Here is a 17,006-nt window from a genome sequence, read left to right as displayed (position 1 = left end):
TAACTGTATTTTCAGTCCTGTAGACTTTGCAATCCATGTATCAATGTTGGAAGAAATACTGAACTTTATCAATGTATAGAGTTTCCACAAATTAGCTTTGGATTAATGCCTTTATAGGAACTTCTGTGAAACTGAGTTTAAAGCTCTGAGTTTTAGCTTTGAGATTGTTCTTGATCTTGTTACGTGACATTTCTCAAATCTTTAAAGTCTTCTAGGCCTTAATACCCTGGTTGGCCACAGTTTGGATATTTTGCTGTCTTCTCCTCCCACAGTGGTCCCCAACGTATAGGTTAGCACATCAGTGTCATCTGAAACATTTAGGTAACATAGACTTGAGCAGGATTCTTGGTCCTTTAAGCTTTATGTTACTGATCTGGGAAAGGAGGTATGAGTGTCTACCACCTGACAGTTATGTTGGCAACTGAAGAGGATGAATGTAAAGAACATCACAACTGACAACACTAAAATATCAAAGTTGACTACTGTTATCACCAGGATCTATTTGGAAATAAGATTTAGATAGGACAATGACATAAGTAAAAATGTTCATCCTTATATTAAAAAATACAGTGCCAGGGCCAGGGATTTAGCTCAGTGGTGCCGTTGCCTGCTTCAAAAGCACAAAGTCCTGAGTTCGATCCCCAGTACCAAAAAAAAAAAAAAAAAAAAAATACAGTGCCAACAAAATTGTCAACAGTATTTGTCATGTTTTCACCGCAGGTCCTAGGCCAGTGATGGTGAACCTTTTAGAGATGAGTGCCCAAACTGCAACCCAAAATCCACTTATTTATTGCAAAATGAATACTGAGGTTTTAGTTTAGAAAAAAAAACCTCATACATTAGCACCTTTTGTCTTAAAAAAAAAAAACAAATAACACCTGTGCCATGGGTCCACCACCACTGTCCTAGGGGAATACCGGCAATCAACAAGCTCTCAAATCTTATGTGTATAAGACTAATTTCCTCCCATATGTTACCCTTGGTTAGATAAAAGCTGTCTTCAATTACACTAATTTCTCCTCGAACTCAATTTGTCATGATGTGTATTGGTTTAAGAATTTATTACACATTTCACTTGCAGAACTTTTGTGTAGAAAGCGCACTGAACTGCCACCTTAGCCTGTAGAATCCTTTCCCACAATTGGAAATAGGTTCTTTGAATGCACATGAACTCACCTTTGAAGTGCTGTATAGGCTATCGCTTTGCGTCTGCAACCCTGACCTTATATGGCGCAAATGTATAGAAGCCTAACTAGCCTGCATCTCAAAACACTAGAGGTCAGGTGTCTTGTTTTCTTCAGTCTGTGGAAAAGTTTTGTTCTGGTTCTTTTCATTCTGTGGACAATATGTAGTACTTGTCTAGAACCAGGACTTTTCCTTTGTACCTGCTAATGTCACAAACTGCCAGAGTATTTGGCCTCGGTTCAGACCCGGATTCCTTTCCTTTCCAGGCACCCTTTACCAAGCAGCTGGCCCGCTGCTGGCCAGGGCTTTCGGGCCGCTTAGGGGCTGACCCCATTTCACTTGCTGGTCTCCATCGGTGCTTCCTCACTAGAACCCTGGGGAGAAACTAAAAGTTGGAAGTAGTCATTCCAAACACTCACTTTCTCCTCTCGCCAAAAAAAACAAAACCCAACAGTGCTGGGCGTAGGGAATAAGGCAAAGAAGGAAAGCCGAGGCTCAGAGCGCGTGGTCCCGGGTCGCCAGCTCCTCTAGCCCGCACCCAGCCCGCACCCGGCCCGCGTCCAACGCCTGGCGTGGTCCTCATTCTCCGACCCCGCCGCCGCCCAGACGACGAGGACGGCCTGGGGACCAGCGGGTGTGGTTGCTGCAGCTGTGCGACCTGGGCCGGCCCGGGGTTCCGGAACGGAGCGGAGCAGGTCCGCAGAAGGAACAGCCGAAGCCGCGCTCAGGCCGGGAGGCGGCGGCCGCGCGAGCGCTCGCTCTGAGGGCCGGGTGCGACTCCCTCCTCCCCGCACCGGCCGGCCGCGGCCCAGGCTCCCTCGCTCCGCCACTCCCCGCCCTCGCTCCCGCCCAGCGCGCCGCCTCCCGCCCTCCCCGCCTTCCCTCGCCGCCTCCCGCCCTCCCTCCTGGCCTCGCTCCTCAGCCAAACTGAAAGCCGGACCCCAGGCCGCCTCGCCACCGCCTGCCCGGCCTTGCTGGAGCGCTCCACCATGGACAGTCCTGTTTTCACCTCATAAAGATGGCGGTGCGGGATCGCTGCAACCTTTAGACTAATGACTGTCCGAAACATCGCCTCCATCTGTAATATGGTGAGTGGCCGCGGAGCCTCTTCCTCCTCCTCCTCCTTTTCCTCCTCCTCCTCCTGCTCCTCCTCGGGGGTCCGTGCCCGCGGCGCCGCGAGGCGAAGAAAGGGAAACCCGAGCCGCGCACACGCCAGGCGGCGGCGGGGTGGGGACGAGGGCGGCGGGGTGAGCGGGCACAAGTTCCCGGCCCCCGGGCTGGGCGGGCGCTGGCCGCTGCCCCCGGGCCCCTGGACTGGGGGACCCCCGCCCACGCCCCCGTCTTGGCCCCGGGACCGAGAGCCAGCCCGCCTGCTGCCAATCCCAGGGCCGCTGAACCCCCGCCCTCAGGTTGCGGTGGCACTGGCTTGGGAGGAGGGAGGTGGCCGCACAGGGATGTCCCGGTGGACGGATAGTAGGGGGGAGCTGGGTGTGGGGGGCACCTCTCCTCTCCCTGCGCTAATAAACCCCCACTGGATTCCGTGACTGCCCTCATCTCATTTTGAGTTGAGTCCTTCGGTTGTATTTAAAATTCACTTTGTAACAGCGATTAAATCAGTGTATCTGGAGAAATTTGAAATGTAATAGTGCTGGAAAAAAAAAAGTGCAAAATGTGGTTAAAGAGGTGAACTTCAACCTGGTTTAGGGAAGCACTGTAATTTGTTCGAGATTCCTCAGAGTCCTCACCTGGGGAACAGGAACAAGGTTCTACAGCAGTAAAACGTGCAGGCCCCAAGGGTGGGCCACAGTTGTGAGCATGGAGGAGGTCTCCACGGTTTTGTCTTGGTCCGTGGTAGATGCAGAGGAGGCTGGTGGGCATGGATACGGCAAGGGGACATCACTGGGCTCTGACCGGGTCTGGGTCCGTGGATTCTCCCGTTGCTCTCCCTTCCTTTTCAGTATCTGCAGGAACAGCCTCCCGCCTTTGGGTCCCCAGGATGTACTTTGCCTGCACCCTCACTTGTCAGAGCCTTCGGGAGCTCAGCTTGGTGTAAGGGATTGCCCACTTGTGCAGGATGTGAGGGGCGTGTTTTGACTGTACCCTTTAGAACGACCCCATCCTCCAACTCTGTCCAAACTAGAACATGTGCGCTTTCAGTACCAGGTTTGGGAAAACCTCCCTCCCTGGAAGCTGGTGATACTGGCCCCTTCTGAAAACATCTGAGGTGGCTTGATTGAGAAGCCTTGGGAAAGGTGATCAGGCTGCCCTTCCCCCATCTCACGAAGCTTTTTAAAATCTTCTGTTCCACATTCTGTTGCGAGAGCAACACATGGCAAAGGAGCACTAAGGAGCCATGTGTTAGCTCCGGGTTGGAATTGAGACCCACTGGTGCTGGCTTCAGCTTTTAGCACTTCTGGGCAAGGCCACTGCCTCAGCCAGCAGAGCAGTTTCAAGGGCTTCCCAGAGCGATAGCTGCTTGGTGTTGGTGCAGGCAAGTTAGATAATGTGAGTAGTACCCGGAGCCTTTCCATCTCCTCTTTTTTCCCTTCCTTTCTCCAGGAGGAGACAGGTTTCCTGCTTCTCGATGTGGAGCGGCATTAATGTTGCTTGGTGCAGTGAGAAGGTGATGCCTTTCTTCTCAGTGCCTCACTGCTTCGAGCTCCTGAGGGGAACTGTGAAACCACAGCAGCTCTAATGCTGCCACCTGTGCCTGTTGGGGTGGCCTCAGGCCTGCCTTGTCCTGAGGCTTGGTCCTTGCTCTTGGTGGCAGTGGCAGTCCTGTCCTGCTTCTGTATGATGACAACCCTCATTCTGAGAGCTGACTGGAAACCTGAGAGCTAGCATGTCCCAAGAGGAAGCCGGCCTCTGGCTTTTTTTCTTTTTCTTTTTTGCTCTCAGTGCAGCCAGGGCTTCTTGGCACACCTGGTGCAATGTCACAACCTGTTTTCAGGGAAACTCAGCCAGGGAGACAAGCTGCCGGGAGGACATGAGAAGAGTAGGCCATTACTGTGTCTGGAGACTTGGCATCTCCTGTGTTGACCTAAAAAGGCACCAAGTTTAGGATCTGGGTGAAGTGAGGATCCAGCAATTCCTAAGTAGAGAGTTATATCTCCTGTTCAGAAATTGTCGAGCAAATAATGAGGGGTTTGGGCTGTAAAACCAGACTTCTAGGTTCAAGTCCTGCTGCGAATGGGTACTAACTTTGTGTCCTTGAGCAGCTTGCTCTCTGTCTTGCTGTCCTATTCTATAAAAAGAGGATGATAATGTTTGCTACCTCCCCAGATAGTTGTATTATGTGAGTTACTGAGCCTCAGGGTGTGGTACCTAGCAAGTACTCCTACTGTACTAGTTGTTAGTGTCTGTATCTTTCTCATTATTTTCATCTTAGTTGTTTACAGGACTATAGAGATTGTGCCTACTTTGACTTGATGGAAACAACCACTAACACAAACAACCCACAGGTTCACTTACGCAAACTAAGCTGTGTGGCAGTTTACAAAAGGCTGGGATGGGAATTCTTAACCCCGCCCCTTATAAAAGGCTGTTTAGTTCGCCTCTGCCCCTCCCAGACTCGCTTCCCAGAGGACAAGGCTTCGTGATGAGGAGACTGCTGCTGTCTTTTCACACAATCAGATATAAATGTTTCCTGAACCCCTCTTCAGAGCTTTCACTTGATGATGAATTGCTTCCAGGTAGGTCTTTTCTGGGTCTTCATTCACTTCGTGCTTCTCTCTAGGGCTCTTGCTGATCCTTCCCACTCCTAACTCCATTTGGTCCCAGCTGTTTTGAGTAGTTGCAGTAAGAGCAAGCAAGGATTACTTTTTTTTTTTTTTTTAAGCCAAGTTCTTTGGTGTATTTTAAGCAGGCTCATATGTGTCCTTGAAGGGTGTTAGAAGATACTGTCCTTCTGAATAAGACAAACAGACCAAGACCTAGCACTGAAAAGCAGACTTGTTTCCTCCACCGGAGAAAAAAGAACCCAGCAAGGCAGAAACAGAACTTGCTGTAAATCCTTCCTGTGATTGAGAGCTTAATACCACCTTTTCTTCCCACACTCTTGTGCCAGTATTTGATATTGGGGACATGGAAAATATCCTCATCCCTCCTTTACCTCCTACCCTACTGAAATTTTATTGTTGTTTGGAAGTTTTAATGTTGGTTCCTATTAACTCCTTCCTTACCATAATTCCTGATCAGCTTGCTTAGGACAAGTTAGCTTGGGCACACAGCAGGGTTTGGTTCAGAGATAGTAAAGCTTGTTTGGCTGGTGTGTTGTAATTTTGAAAATGCTGTGGCTGCCACCAAGCATGAGGAAATGTACTCTGTTGGTAATCCTCTGATTTTTGTCCAGTCCAATGGATTTAACTTTCTATGTATTTTTATGGCCCTGTAAATGGAAAGTTTTGTTTGTATTTTGTTTGAATTGAGAAATTTTCTAAAGATGCATTTGGAGAAATCAAATGTGACTTGTACTAAAATTGGCTGAAATTATCTTACCTTCATTTCATTTGTTAATGTTGGAGAAAATGCCATCTATTAAATAGATTCCAAGCTTTGTACCTATAAATGGCCATCCATTGAATGTTGACGCCAGTATTGCCAATGTTGATGCCAATATTTAGTTGAGGATCTGCTATTTTAGTGTTGCCACATAGCAGTGCTTAATAGGTGAATGAAGTGAGTCCCTGTCCCTAGTGAGCTTAGTCATACCTTATCTTGGAGGCCTAATATTGGTAAAGATGGAACAATTTCAATACAATGTGATATTGGCATAGGTGAGGGTGAACAAAGGCTCAAGCAGGAGAATGGGAAGATGATTCATGCAACAGGACATTTCTTTAATAATGATATGCTTTCTGCTTGTGGCTTTTATTTTATATGAGGACATGATGGTAGTCAGTGTGAGCTAGAATGGAATCTGTCTAATGGTGGCTTTGGGGAAATTGTATTTCTGGGTAATTTTGGTTTTTCTCATGTTGTAAAGCTTCATAGTGTGTAGTATTTCTTAAAGTCTTTATAAAAATTTGCATCTCTTAATGGTTAGCAACCATTTGAGTACCTAACTACCTTGTTTAAAACTCTATAGAACTTGTCAGATATTAACATTTTAGCATTTGAGGAACAGCTCCAGGATATTTCACACTGGTTAGACTGCTAGATTTGAATTCTTTTGGTATTTTTGAGACAGGGTCTCGAAATGTAGGTTAGGCTGTTTTGAACTTACTATGTAGCCCAGGCTGGCCTCGAACTTGCAGCAGTCCTGTATCAGCCTCTGAAGTACCAAGATTACAAGTGTGTGCTAACATGCCCCGTTTGAATTCTTTTAAATAAACGAAGTCATCTTAAAATGAAGGGAAAGTAAAATTAGCAAAAATTTAAAACAAAAATAGAATGTTTTTATAAATATAGTTTTTATTTTTGTCAATTCCTTGTCTGAGGCAAGTGTTTGAGAATGGTTGACAATTTATTTAAAAAAAAATATCAATCTCATAATTTGGGGAAAGTGATAGCTTGGATTTTGTTAGTCATGCTTTCTATTATCAAAGATAATTGGCAACTGTGAGTTTAGTGTATTGTGTCAGCTAGGAATGGTTAGTTTTGTGAGAGGGTACTCTGATAGTTGTTGGATTTTGAAAAATGCAGCCTGAGGTTAGATGGGTTAATGTTTAAAGAAAAAGATTCTGCTCTTCTGGCCCCACGGGTCTAATAGGCAGGAGTGTATGTTAGGTCAAGACCTGACAATGAGGTATGGAGATTTTTCTCTTTCTTGGAATCCTAGGGGAAAACAAAGGTGAATGTCAGTGTTTAGTTAGAATTGAAGATTACAGTACCTTTTCTGGATAGCAACTTTGTGTTTCAGTTCAGCCACACTATAAAATTTCTTTATTTTTTACTCGTGTGGAATTTTGGTATCTGAGGTTTTAATTCAAAGCAAATTTCAATTTTGATTCTCTTAGCAATTTAGAGTTTTTGCTAGTCTAGATTCTTCCCCGCTCCCCCGCCTGGTTTTTCTAGTTAGTTTGAACTGGCTGAGGGTTTATTATGATGGTATTCAGTTCAGTAGTATCATCAGAAAGATGTCTCTGAGTGGCTTTTATCTCTTGCCTACCCACAAAGCCAACTCAAAGCAAACCGACTGGAGAAGTTGTGCAAGATAGTTTCTTTTAGTCTAGTTAACTTTTCTGGTCTAAATATTTTAATGCAATTTCTTATGATATATCTTTAGCTGTGAAACCACATCTAAGGGTTTGAAAGGCCTGGTCTTTTGAGACAAAAGACCACCCAAAAATGAATCAGCAAAAACTATAAGACAATTTCTGTGTCAGTTACCAGCACAGACACTAAAGGTTTTTTGGAATATTTCTGTCCTGGAATTATGGGTTAGAATTTTGAGGATGTTATACTCACCTACATGGGATTTTACCACAGCTTTAAGAATGATTATTTGCTCTAGATGGTTTTAAGATCTTGGTGGTATTGGGGTGGGAGACCCCATTGGTTCCCAAGGCTTTACTTTCTACTCATAGGTCCAGCCTCCCTCTTGCCCATGGAATTCTCATGCCCCTTTCAGAACAGAACCGAGTGCTTTAAAGTAGCTCAGATGTGGGATTCCTTTTCTGGGTGGACGTGAATTTTAAGCATTCAGAAAAGTGTGTAGAATAACAGAGTGAACATTTAGTATTCCCCACCCATTGAAGAAATAACATATTTCAAATACAATTAAAACCTCCTGTGAGCCCCTCCTCCTTTCATTGTCCCTATCCCCAGAGTGACCACTATTCTGAATTTGGTGAATATTGCATGTTCTTATACTTTTACTAGATACATGTGCACACATAAATCAGCTATGATGTTGTTTTAAACATACTCTGTAGTACTGAACTAATCTGTTTTTATTGTTTAAATTATGACTTTGAGATTTCCATTAAGATACACATAATTCTAGTTTATTTTAATTGATGTATAGTATTCCTCTACATGAATATGCTATAATATTCATAGTTATTCTTTTTCTTGTTGATAATTACTTAGGCTTATAGGTTTCCATCTGCGCTGTTTTAGTGCTATGGATAGTTGTGAACTCGTCTGTCTGTGTGAATGTTTAAAATTTCTCTGTAGTATATACCCAGAAGGGAATTGGTGGGTCAAAGGAAAATGGATGTCTTTTACTTTAATATGTTGCTGGCTTGCTGTCCAAAGTGGTTGTATCATTTTACCTTCTAACCAGCAGTGTTTGGGGGTTCTAGTCCTTCCATAATCTTGCAGACGCTGATATTGTTAGTGGTGGCATTTTGCCAATCTGATGAGTGTGAAATTGCATGTTTATGGTTTACATTTGCACTTTCCTATTTACTTATGAGGTTGAACATCTTTTCATGTGCTAGGTTGTTTTTAGCCAGGGGCTTGGGAGCAGTTTTCCAGGGCTTAGGAATTGGGTTTATAGTTTTGATTTTTATCTGCAGTCAGAGAGATAAAGAGGACAATCAGGGACACCCAAGTAACAGTCAGGAAAGGTAGGGAAGAATTGGAAGATTCAGGTCCAAGGAACGATGACAAAGATGATCGCCATGAAGGGGTGAAAACTTGGAACAAAATGACGATAGGCTGGAATCAAGAAGATATCTTGTGTGCTGAGAGTGAATTTGGGATACATTTCCTCTGCAGCCAGCCTTATTCAAGCTACTTTGTCTATACTTCGTTGGATTGAAATTGGCCTTGGTGAAAATTGTGACAGGCCTCTTCCTATGAGTGCAGCAGCAAGGCTGGACTTGTGCAGTTTTTCTGTTTACGCACTTGGTTTTTGAAGCCCTTATGGAAAGGCACTGTGAAATTATGGTTATCTTCTTCACATACATTTCTTTGTCCTTTACATACACCATGTAGGAAACCATTTTTATCAGGATTTGCTGGAATGTTCTGATGGAATTATTATCCTACATATTTAGAAAACATCCCCTGTACTTTAATTTTGAAAGTATGACAAATGTCACCTTATTGAAGACAGAAATACATGATTTTGTTTGTGACAGGGTCTCACTATGTAGCCCAGGCTGGCCTCGAACTCGCAGTGATCCTCCTGTGTCAGCCTTACAAGTGCTAGGATTACAGGCATGCACCATCATGCCTGGCAGAAATACATCAGTTTAAAAGTATGGTTCACAATAGCTTTAAAATATATTTCCTAAGTGGTTCTTCAGTATAACAAAGAATGATGCGCACATATAAATTTTCTTATTAAAAATTCAGACTCCTTCTGCACCTAGAAATTTAGATTAAGTAGGTCAAAGGTGGGGCCCCAGAATCTGCCTTTTGAGTAAATATTCCTTTCTCTTTCCACTTCCTCCACGTTGTTACAGGGGACCTGAGGATCATGCTTTGAGAAGTACTGCTTTCCTTGGTAATAGTTCTGGCCTCCTAACAAATATGGCTTATAAGGGCCAGGGATTTAGCTCAGTGGCACTGTGCCTGCCTTGCAAGCACTGGGTCCTGAGTTTGATTCCACAGTACGGGGGGGTGGGGCAGGAAAAAAAAAAAAGAAAATATGGCTTGGGCCAGGGATGTAGCTCAGTGCCATTGAGCCTGCCTGGTAAACACAAGGTCCTGAGTTCGATCCCTGGTACCAAAACAAATATATATGTGGCTTTTGAAAATCACTTGCCATGTGAAAGCTTTCTTAAAATCAGTGTAAATTTATTTAAGGTAGTAATTTAACTTCAAGAGCTATAGATTGTTATCATCCCATAGATGTATCTCTTGATATTAAATAGCCAGGTTTTTTTTATTACTTATGCTCCTAGCACAGGGGTTCTGAGGTCTGGCTGCATATCACGTCACCTGTGAAGATTTAAAGGAAACTTAAGTAAATATATTACAAAACATCAACACCCCAAAAAGTATGGAAAAAAGAATGTAAGATATGTCACATATCCAAAAATCTACCTTTCAGATTTAGCAGATATTAAATTAAGCTATATTTGATTGATATTTTTTGATATAGTACCTAAAAAAATACACTCACCTTTCCCCGTTTCTCATCCTTCCTCCCAGAACAAACCAGTTTTGTGAAGTTGGTATGGTGTTCGCCATACATGTCTTATATTTATTAATCCATAAATGATTTATCAATGTTTGCATATGTACAAAAATATGTGGCCTTTTCCTACTATCTTTCTGTGCTCTATTAGGTTGGAGATGCATTTGAAACTAGAGATCTGGTTTATTCTTTCTGACTGGCCTGTGCTTAACTGATGCTTTGGCTTAACTGATGCTTTGGTTTAGTTATGTATTCCCTTACTTAGGGATACTTGGTAGTTCCTAAAATAGTCTCTTCAGGAAGCAGTGCTGTCTTGAATGTTCTTGTTGCTGATGACTTTACACACACGTGCCTTTATTTTTCCAGCCCTGGAGGTAGAATTGCTGCTCTTAGGATATGCCTGGCTGCAGCTCTACTAGGTGTGTGGTTTGGATATAATTTGAGTGTGTCCCCCAAGGTTTCATGTGTTAGAAACTTGGTGCCCAGTGTATGCCATTAAGAGGTGGTGGGACATTTAAGAGGCAGAGCTAGTGGGAGGGTGTTAGGTCATTGGGGACATGCCCTCTGAAGAAACTAATGTCATTTTTATGGGACCCTGGTTAGCTCTCATGAGTTCTTTTATTTTCTTGAGACAGGATCTCACTGTGTAGCCACAGCCTTGAACATGCCATCCTCCTGTCTCAGCCTCCTAAGTGCTGTGGTTTCAGGAATGTGCCACCATGTCCAGTTCAAATCAGACACGTGAAAGTGAAAAGGGGATAGTGAAAATTACTATCTTTTTTTTTTTTTTTTTTTGGTACCAGGGATCAAACTCAGGACCTTGTGCTTAAGAGCCAGGCACAGTGCCACTGAGCTAAAATCCCTGGCCCCAGAAAATTACTGTTTTAGTTGTAATCTGAACCATTCAGGACAAATGAGCTGGGAGTCACCCTAAGATGAAGCCATCACAGGACACTGTCATGTAAATGTAGCTTCAGGGTGCATTGTTAACTAGGGACATTGGTATGGAGAGTAGAGGGGCAAATAAAAATAAATGGCCAGGTGCTGTGGCCTCTGCCTTCAGCTGAGCTTTTAGGAAGCTAAGGCAGCAAGATTGCCTGAGCCTGTGAGTTTGAGGCCAGCCTGAGCCATATAGGATGACCCCATTTAGTAAACATTAAAACATAAAAAGATGGGGTAACATTCAGAACTAGTTGTACCATATGCTAGGGATAGGATGCCTATTATTCCCATGCATTTCTTTCTCTAGAGAAGAAAGTGGGATGGATCCAGTTCCTCAGTTCAGCGACTTTCACATGCCAGTTTGTTATGCTTCTTGGTTTCAATTTACCTGTGTTTCAGCTGGACTTATTTACTTAGTAATTTTCCTTAAATCTGTTTACTTATTTTAACTTAACCTCCTGTTCGAAACTCTTAAGTCATGGGTTTGATGTTCTAGATTTGTGCTTTTTTTTTTTTTTTTTTTTTTTTTGAGACAGCGTCTCGCTATGTAGTTCAGACCAGCCTTGAACTCACTTTGTAGCCCAGGCTGGCCTCAAATTCTCAGTGATACTTCTGCCTCTCTAGTGATACTCAGTGATTCTCAGTGATACTCAGCCTTCCGACTGCTGGGATTACAGGTGTGTAGCACTAAACCTGGCTGTGCTTTTTAAATATATATCCAAAAAATGCTAAAGTTAAAAATGTTAATTTCATTGTGTGCTGTCTAAGATGATCTCCCCTGCCCCAGGCTTCATGGCCCCTAGTTGTGAGACAGGAGCTCAGAGAAGAGATTCTTTGTAGTCCAGGAATGGGCTATTAGAAGAGCAATTTTGCAGAATGAAGATCTGGTCCGGAGCTTTCTTGATTGGCATGTGGATGAGATCTGGTTGGTGTTTTCCCATGCTGTGTATTGGGTGTGAGAGCTTGATATTCTGTACCTCTCAAAGACTTCATTCTCATCCACAATGAGGTGAGCGGTCATTATAGGATTTAACTGAACCATTTATGTCTAGTACCTAGCTTGGTACTAGGCATCATTACTGCTTGTCTTGACTGTGTCCCCTCTTTTCATTAGCAGAAAAGTACAAACAATGTATTGGATAGAGCCCTGAGCTAGGCATCCATAGTCCTGGGCTCCAGTCCCTTTGTGGTTTGCTGACCTCGAACAGGCCCTATTCCTCTCTGGGTCCATATAGTCAGACCCATTGCTGCTGGAGCAGTGGGGAGAAGATGAAGGCATTGCAAACTTGCTGTGGCTTCCAGTCAAAAGAGGACCAGGGAAGGGGCTGTTGGGAGGATGAAAGGAGAAAGAAGCTGTGATTTCTGGCCGAAATGTTGGAAGGCATAGTGTTAATGGTGTATGGCCAAGCTTTTGTAATAGTCAAGATATAATGTTTTTCCTTTTCTTGATAGTGAGGGCACGTAATGTAGTGAAAGATACTTAGTCATCTAATGAGTTGATAACATATCCTTATGTGTTATTTGGTGCACACAGTTAGCCATTTCTAATTCAGAAATACATGAAGTACCAAGCCCAGTTTCTATTTTTCAGTGTTTAGTTTTTGAATAGGTAAAAAAATGTTCATATTGCAGAGATTTGAAACTGCAAAAGAATATATTTTCAAAATCTATGTTCAGAATACCCAACATCTGCAAGTTAAAGAAGAGGTTTATTTTGTCTTACAGTTTGTAGAGGTTTCAGCCCCTAGTCGGCTGGCAGCACAGCAGAGGAGAAGCATGACAGTAAGAGAGAGAGAAAGAGAGAGAGAGACAGACAGATACACACACAAACACACACTGTGCCCGTAGTGACCCTCCTCTTCTGATGAGATCCCACCTCCTGACAGCAAGTCAGCAATAAACTCATCAGAGGACTATTCCACTGATGAGTATCTTGCTTCTGCAATTCACTCACCTCCCAAAAACCTACCTATGAGTATATGAGGTTTTGGGAGACATTTTGATATAAACCATATCAGAGGTGTCTTATGCATATTTAACCAAATATGCCTTAACTTTACCCTTAGTTTTTAAAGACACAAATAGTACTCTATATGATACTGTATAGTATATATGGATCTCTCCTGATCTGCCCCTTGCTTTTTGTATCATGAAAGAGTCTATAAAGAGCATCTTCATTCTCTTTTTTATGGCTGTGGGATGTTGAGTTGTTTGAATGTATTGAATTCACTTAGCAGGTCCCCACTGACTACCAGAACTTGTAGGTAGTTTTCCAGTCTTTGGTTTTTTTCAAGCAAGGTTGCAAGGAACAACTTTGTCCATACATCATGTTGCACATGTGAAACTGTATCTGTTGACTGACTTCCTAGAAATGGATTTGCATTTGTAACTGAGGGGTTTTGCCAAATTGCCCTCCACCAGCAACCTGCGTTGCCTGAAACCTTGTGAAAGCAGTGTGCCATCCAGAAGCCTTTTGAACTTGCTAAGGGGAGGAGGGAAACGGTGTCTTGGTGTATTTTTAGTTTGCATTTCTCTCAGAAGTGAACGTGAGGAAAAAAAAAAGTGATCGTGAGCAGCAATTCACATGTTTTAAGAGAAAGAACTCAAATGTCACTTAAATGTTTTGCTATTGGCAATTGTTTTCAAAGTCTGTAGGAAGGGACCCATTTTATTTTTATTTTCAATCTGTCTCAGACCAATATTTTTGTACAGTACCATAAAAAAGAAACACTAGCAAAATGGAATAAAAACTCAAAGATAAATAAAACACAAACCTCAATTTTTTATGACTAAACGTGGCATATAGAAAATTGCTCTATCTACTCATGTATACATGTTTGCAGTTTCTGAACTTAGCACCCAGCAGTGTTAATACTTTGAGTAACATTGCTGTTAAGGACTCCTTGCTCATCTCTTTGCTCCTGTTGCCACTCTATTTGTGGTGGGGAGAGAGAGCTTAGAATTTTATACTTTGTATTCCATAATCAGTACATTTCAGGATGTTTTCCTTATGTTAGATTAAAATTTCTCTGATGTCACAGTATTCATGGTTCCCAAGAGTAGGGATTCCCCTGAACACATTCAGGAATGGTGAGTCCTTCAGTTCTCCCTATGCTGTGAGGAGGGGGTGCTGGGGTCGAGTTTTTCACAAATGAAGACCTTGAGCTTGGATAGGGGCATGGAAGGATGGGGGAGTATGGGAGGATGAAATCACTGGGTAGTAAAATTTGCAGAGCTGGCCTTTTTGACCTGGGTCTTTGCCACGATCCCCACATCCCCCACATGGCCTTTCTCTAAAGCAACGGGAAGAGGACCTCAGTGTAGAGGAGGAGGTTGAAGGACATCATCATAGAGGAGGTATATTTTTGACTTTGTAGGACATAGATTTGGGAATGAGGTTCTTGCTTTTAGCTTACGAGTTCAGTTACTGTTGGTAACTATATTTCCTCCTCCACCTTCAGCTACAAAATAGACACAGGCCCAGTGGTTTTTGTCCTACTTTTGAGCTGAAGTTTACCTCTGCATCAGGATTTCATTGTGTTGTCTCTAAACACGTGGACAGCAGTTTTATCAACCAGATGCTTGGGCTTACTGTTCCTTCCTGTAATGACTTCAGACCCTTATACAGGTAGGTATCCCAAGGTCAGCTTTCTTCAGTAGTGGATGTTTTGTCTTCTTATTAATGGTTATCAAATAAAGTCATGTTGTTTTTTTCGGAGTAATTTTCCCCTATCTAGTACAAAGGATGGAAATACATGCTGTCACATTGCAGAATAAAATACCCTTTACCTTTTTGTGGAGTGACTGGCTCCCTGTTAAAGCCCAGAGAGGAGTAGCTGTTCAATCAGTAGTCGGGGTTGTAGAGCAGTGGTCACCACTGACTGCTGCTTCATGCTAATGCTTGACCTTTGCAAGTGACTTAAGCTTCATTTCTTTTTCTCCACCTGTGAAGTATGGATAGTGAGATCTCATCAGTGACTTAGCTGGAAGGGAGGGGTCCTGCTCAGTGTTGCTCAGTAGGACAGAGTCTCCATGGCCACCAACTTGCTAACTCAGCAGGTCAGGTATCCATAAGCCCCTGTGGATATGTGGCCAGTGGTTAGATAACATGTGACAGCCAGCAGCCAGAGGGGACATGCTCAGAAACAGTCCTGGCTCTGCCCAGTCCCTATGGCTGCAGTTAAGGAATTACTAAAAACATCAATGAAAAAGGTGCATCCTCTTGATTTGTGGTCAAGAGCTCAGATTCTGGGAACTGAATGGAATTCTCACTCTCCCCTTAATGGCTGAGCAAGGTTGGCAGTTTCCCTTTGTTTTTCTTCTCCATGTGTAGAATGGAGTGAGTAAGACTAATCTGTCCTGGATTATTGGGCAGCATTAAATATATAGAGATGAAGTTCTCTGAATAGTGAGTGGCATATGCTGCCTACCCTTACTGTGCTGACCAAGTATATACAATCAGCAAATTTATCAAGCACCTTCTGTATGTCAGACCCTTTACTGGATGCTGACAAATGAATCACACATAATTGCTGCCCTTACAGAGTTTATGGTCTAGGGTAGGTACTCACAAGCTTTTCTGTAAAGGACTAGATAGTAAATATTTAGCCCATAACATCTCTGTCACAACTATGCAACTCTGCTTTGGTGTTGTGAAAGTATCTGCAGTAAGTAAATTGATTGATCATTGTTGTGTTCCAGTAAAACTTTATTTACAAAATCATTTGTAATCTGCTGTAATCTGCAGACCTGTTGTGTTCCAGTGGAAAGCCAGATGTAAACAATCACAATTATGCTGCTGCACATTGTGATAAATACTGTTAAGGAACAGACAGGATTCTGTGAGAGGGGCCAGGGAGGAAGTGACATTCAAACTATTGATGAGAGGGAAGAAGAGTGTGCCAAAGGGGCTTTGAGGGGCTAGAGCCCTGGCCTGGATAGTTTGAGTTGAGAGTCTCTATATTACAACTGCATTTGTATCTATTAAAGGCATGACAGATATTCTGCAGCTTTCTTTGGATAAAATTTTTTTCTATGTGTAATTCATGCCAATTCTTTCCTCCCGTACCCTTTCTCTCAATAATCCCAACACTGAAAGGTGAACTATATTGATACAACAACACATTTTGTTCTGCATACTTCTGATGTTTCTCTGTCTCTGTGTATTCCATCATTTTTGTTTTATTATTGTCAGTATCTATATATGAATTTAGAAGTTGAGAATTAAGATTGCAACTTATTTTGTTATTAGGTGTAAAGTGATTTATTCCTTAGATTTTATTTTTGCTCTTTAACAGTTTTCTCTTTTTAGAAAATTAATGTTCTTTTCTTGTATGGCTAGATAAAAAGCCCCTGAAATGGTTGTGGAAAAAAACCTCTCTTCTTGATGTTTCCTGTCTTCCCTACTCCCAACCCCAATTGCACTATGCAGATGTTAGAGAGAAGGATTTGTGTGTTCCCATTCTAGGCATGGCTCTGAGGTAGGGATGCTCCTGGACAACTTTGTGACTCCATCTGTTCTCCACTTCTTGCAGTTCTGTGATTGTCAGGAGACTGTGCCTCCTGAGAGATGGTACTGTATAGTAGGTGGGGGCGTGTACTCTGGAGCCAGACTGTGTGCGTTCAAAGCTGGTTTCACTACTTATGTGTTGTGTAAATGAGGGTAAAGTTATTTGCTTCCCTATGGCTCTGTTGTATTTTCAAGATAGGGGTGTCTCATAGGATTATTGTAAAGAATAAAATAAGTAAAATATACATAAAGTCCTTAGGAACGTGACTGTGTACACCAACAGCTATTTATGAGCCATTTGTTATTGTTATTAGTTACAACTGAGCCACCAGCGGC

At 42.8% G+C, this 17,006-nt stretch overlaps 1 protein-coding gene across 3 annotated transcripts in view; it reads left to right on the top strand.

Moving 5' to 3' along the window:
- The first annotated feature begins 2,018 nt into the window (after positions 1–2,018).
- Usp46 (ubiquitin specific peptidase 46) overlaps positions 2,019–17,006 on the top strand; it is a 74,581-nt gene continuing 59,593 nt past the window's right edge. For 2 of the 3 annotated variants that reach the window (XM_004849725.4, XM_004849723.4), the window contains exon 1: positions 2,019–2,273. In XM_004849725.4, the coding sequence (XP_004849782.1) occupies positions 2,238–2,273 (36 nt within the window). In that variant the 5' untranslated portion in view covers positions 2,019–2,237. Of the gene's footprint in view, positions 2,274–3,822; positions 4,878–17,006 lie in introns of those variants that run through there. The other variant, XM_021262350.2, reaches the window with a different exon arrangement.

Source organism: Heterocephalus glaber, unplaced genomic scaffold (genome assembly GCF_053883595.1).
Source record: "Heterocephalus glaber isolate CG9 unplaced genomic scaffold, H.glaber_assembly_v1.0 deba00001509, whole genome shotgun sequence".
Classification (NCBI taxonomy): domain Eukaryota; kingdom Metazoa; phylum Chordata; class Mammalia; order Rodentia; family Bathyergidae; genus Heterocephalus; species Heterocephalus glaber.
This window is presented reverse-complemented; position numbering and strand designations above follow the sequence as displayed.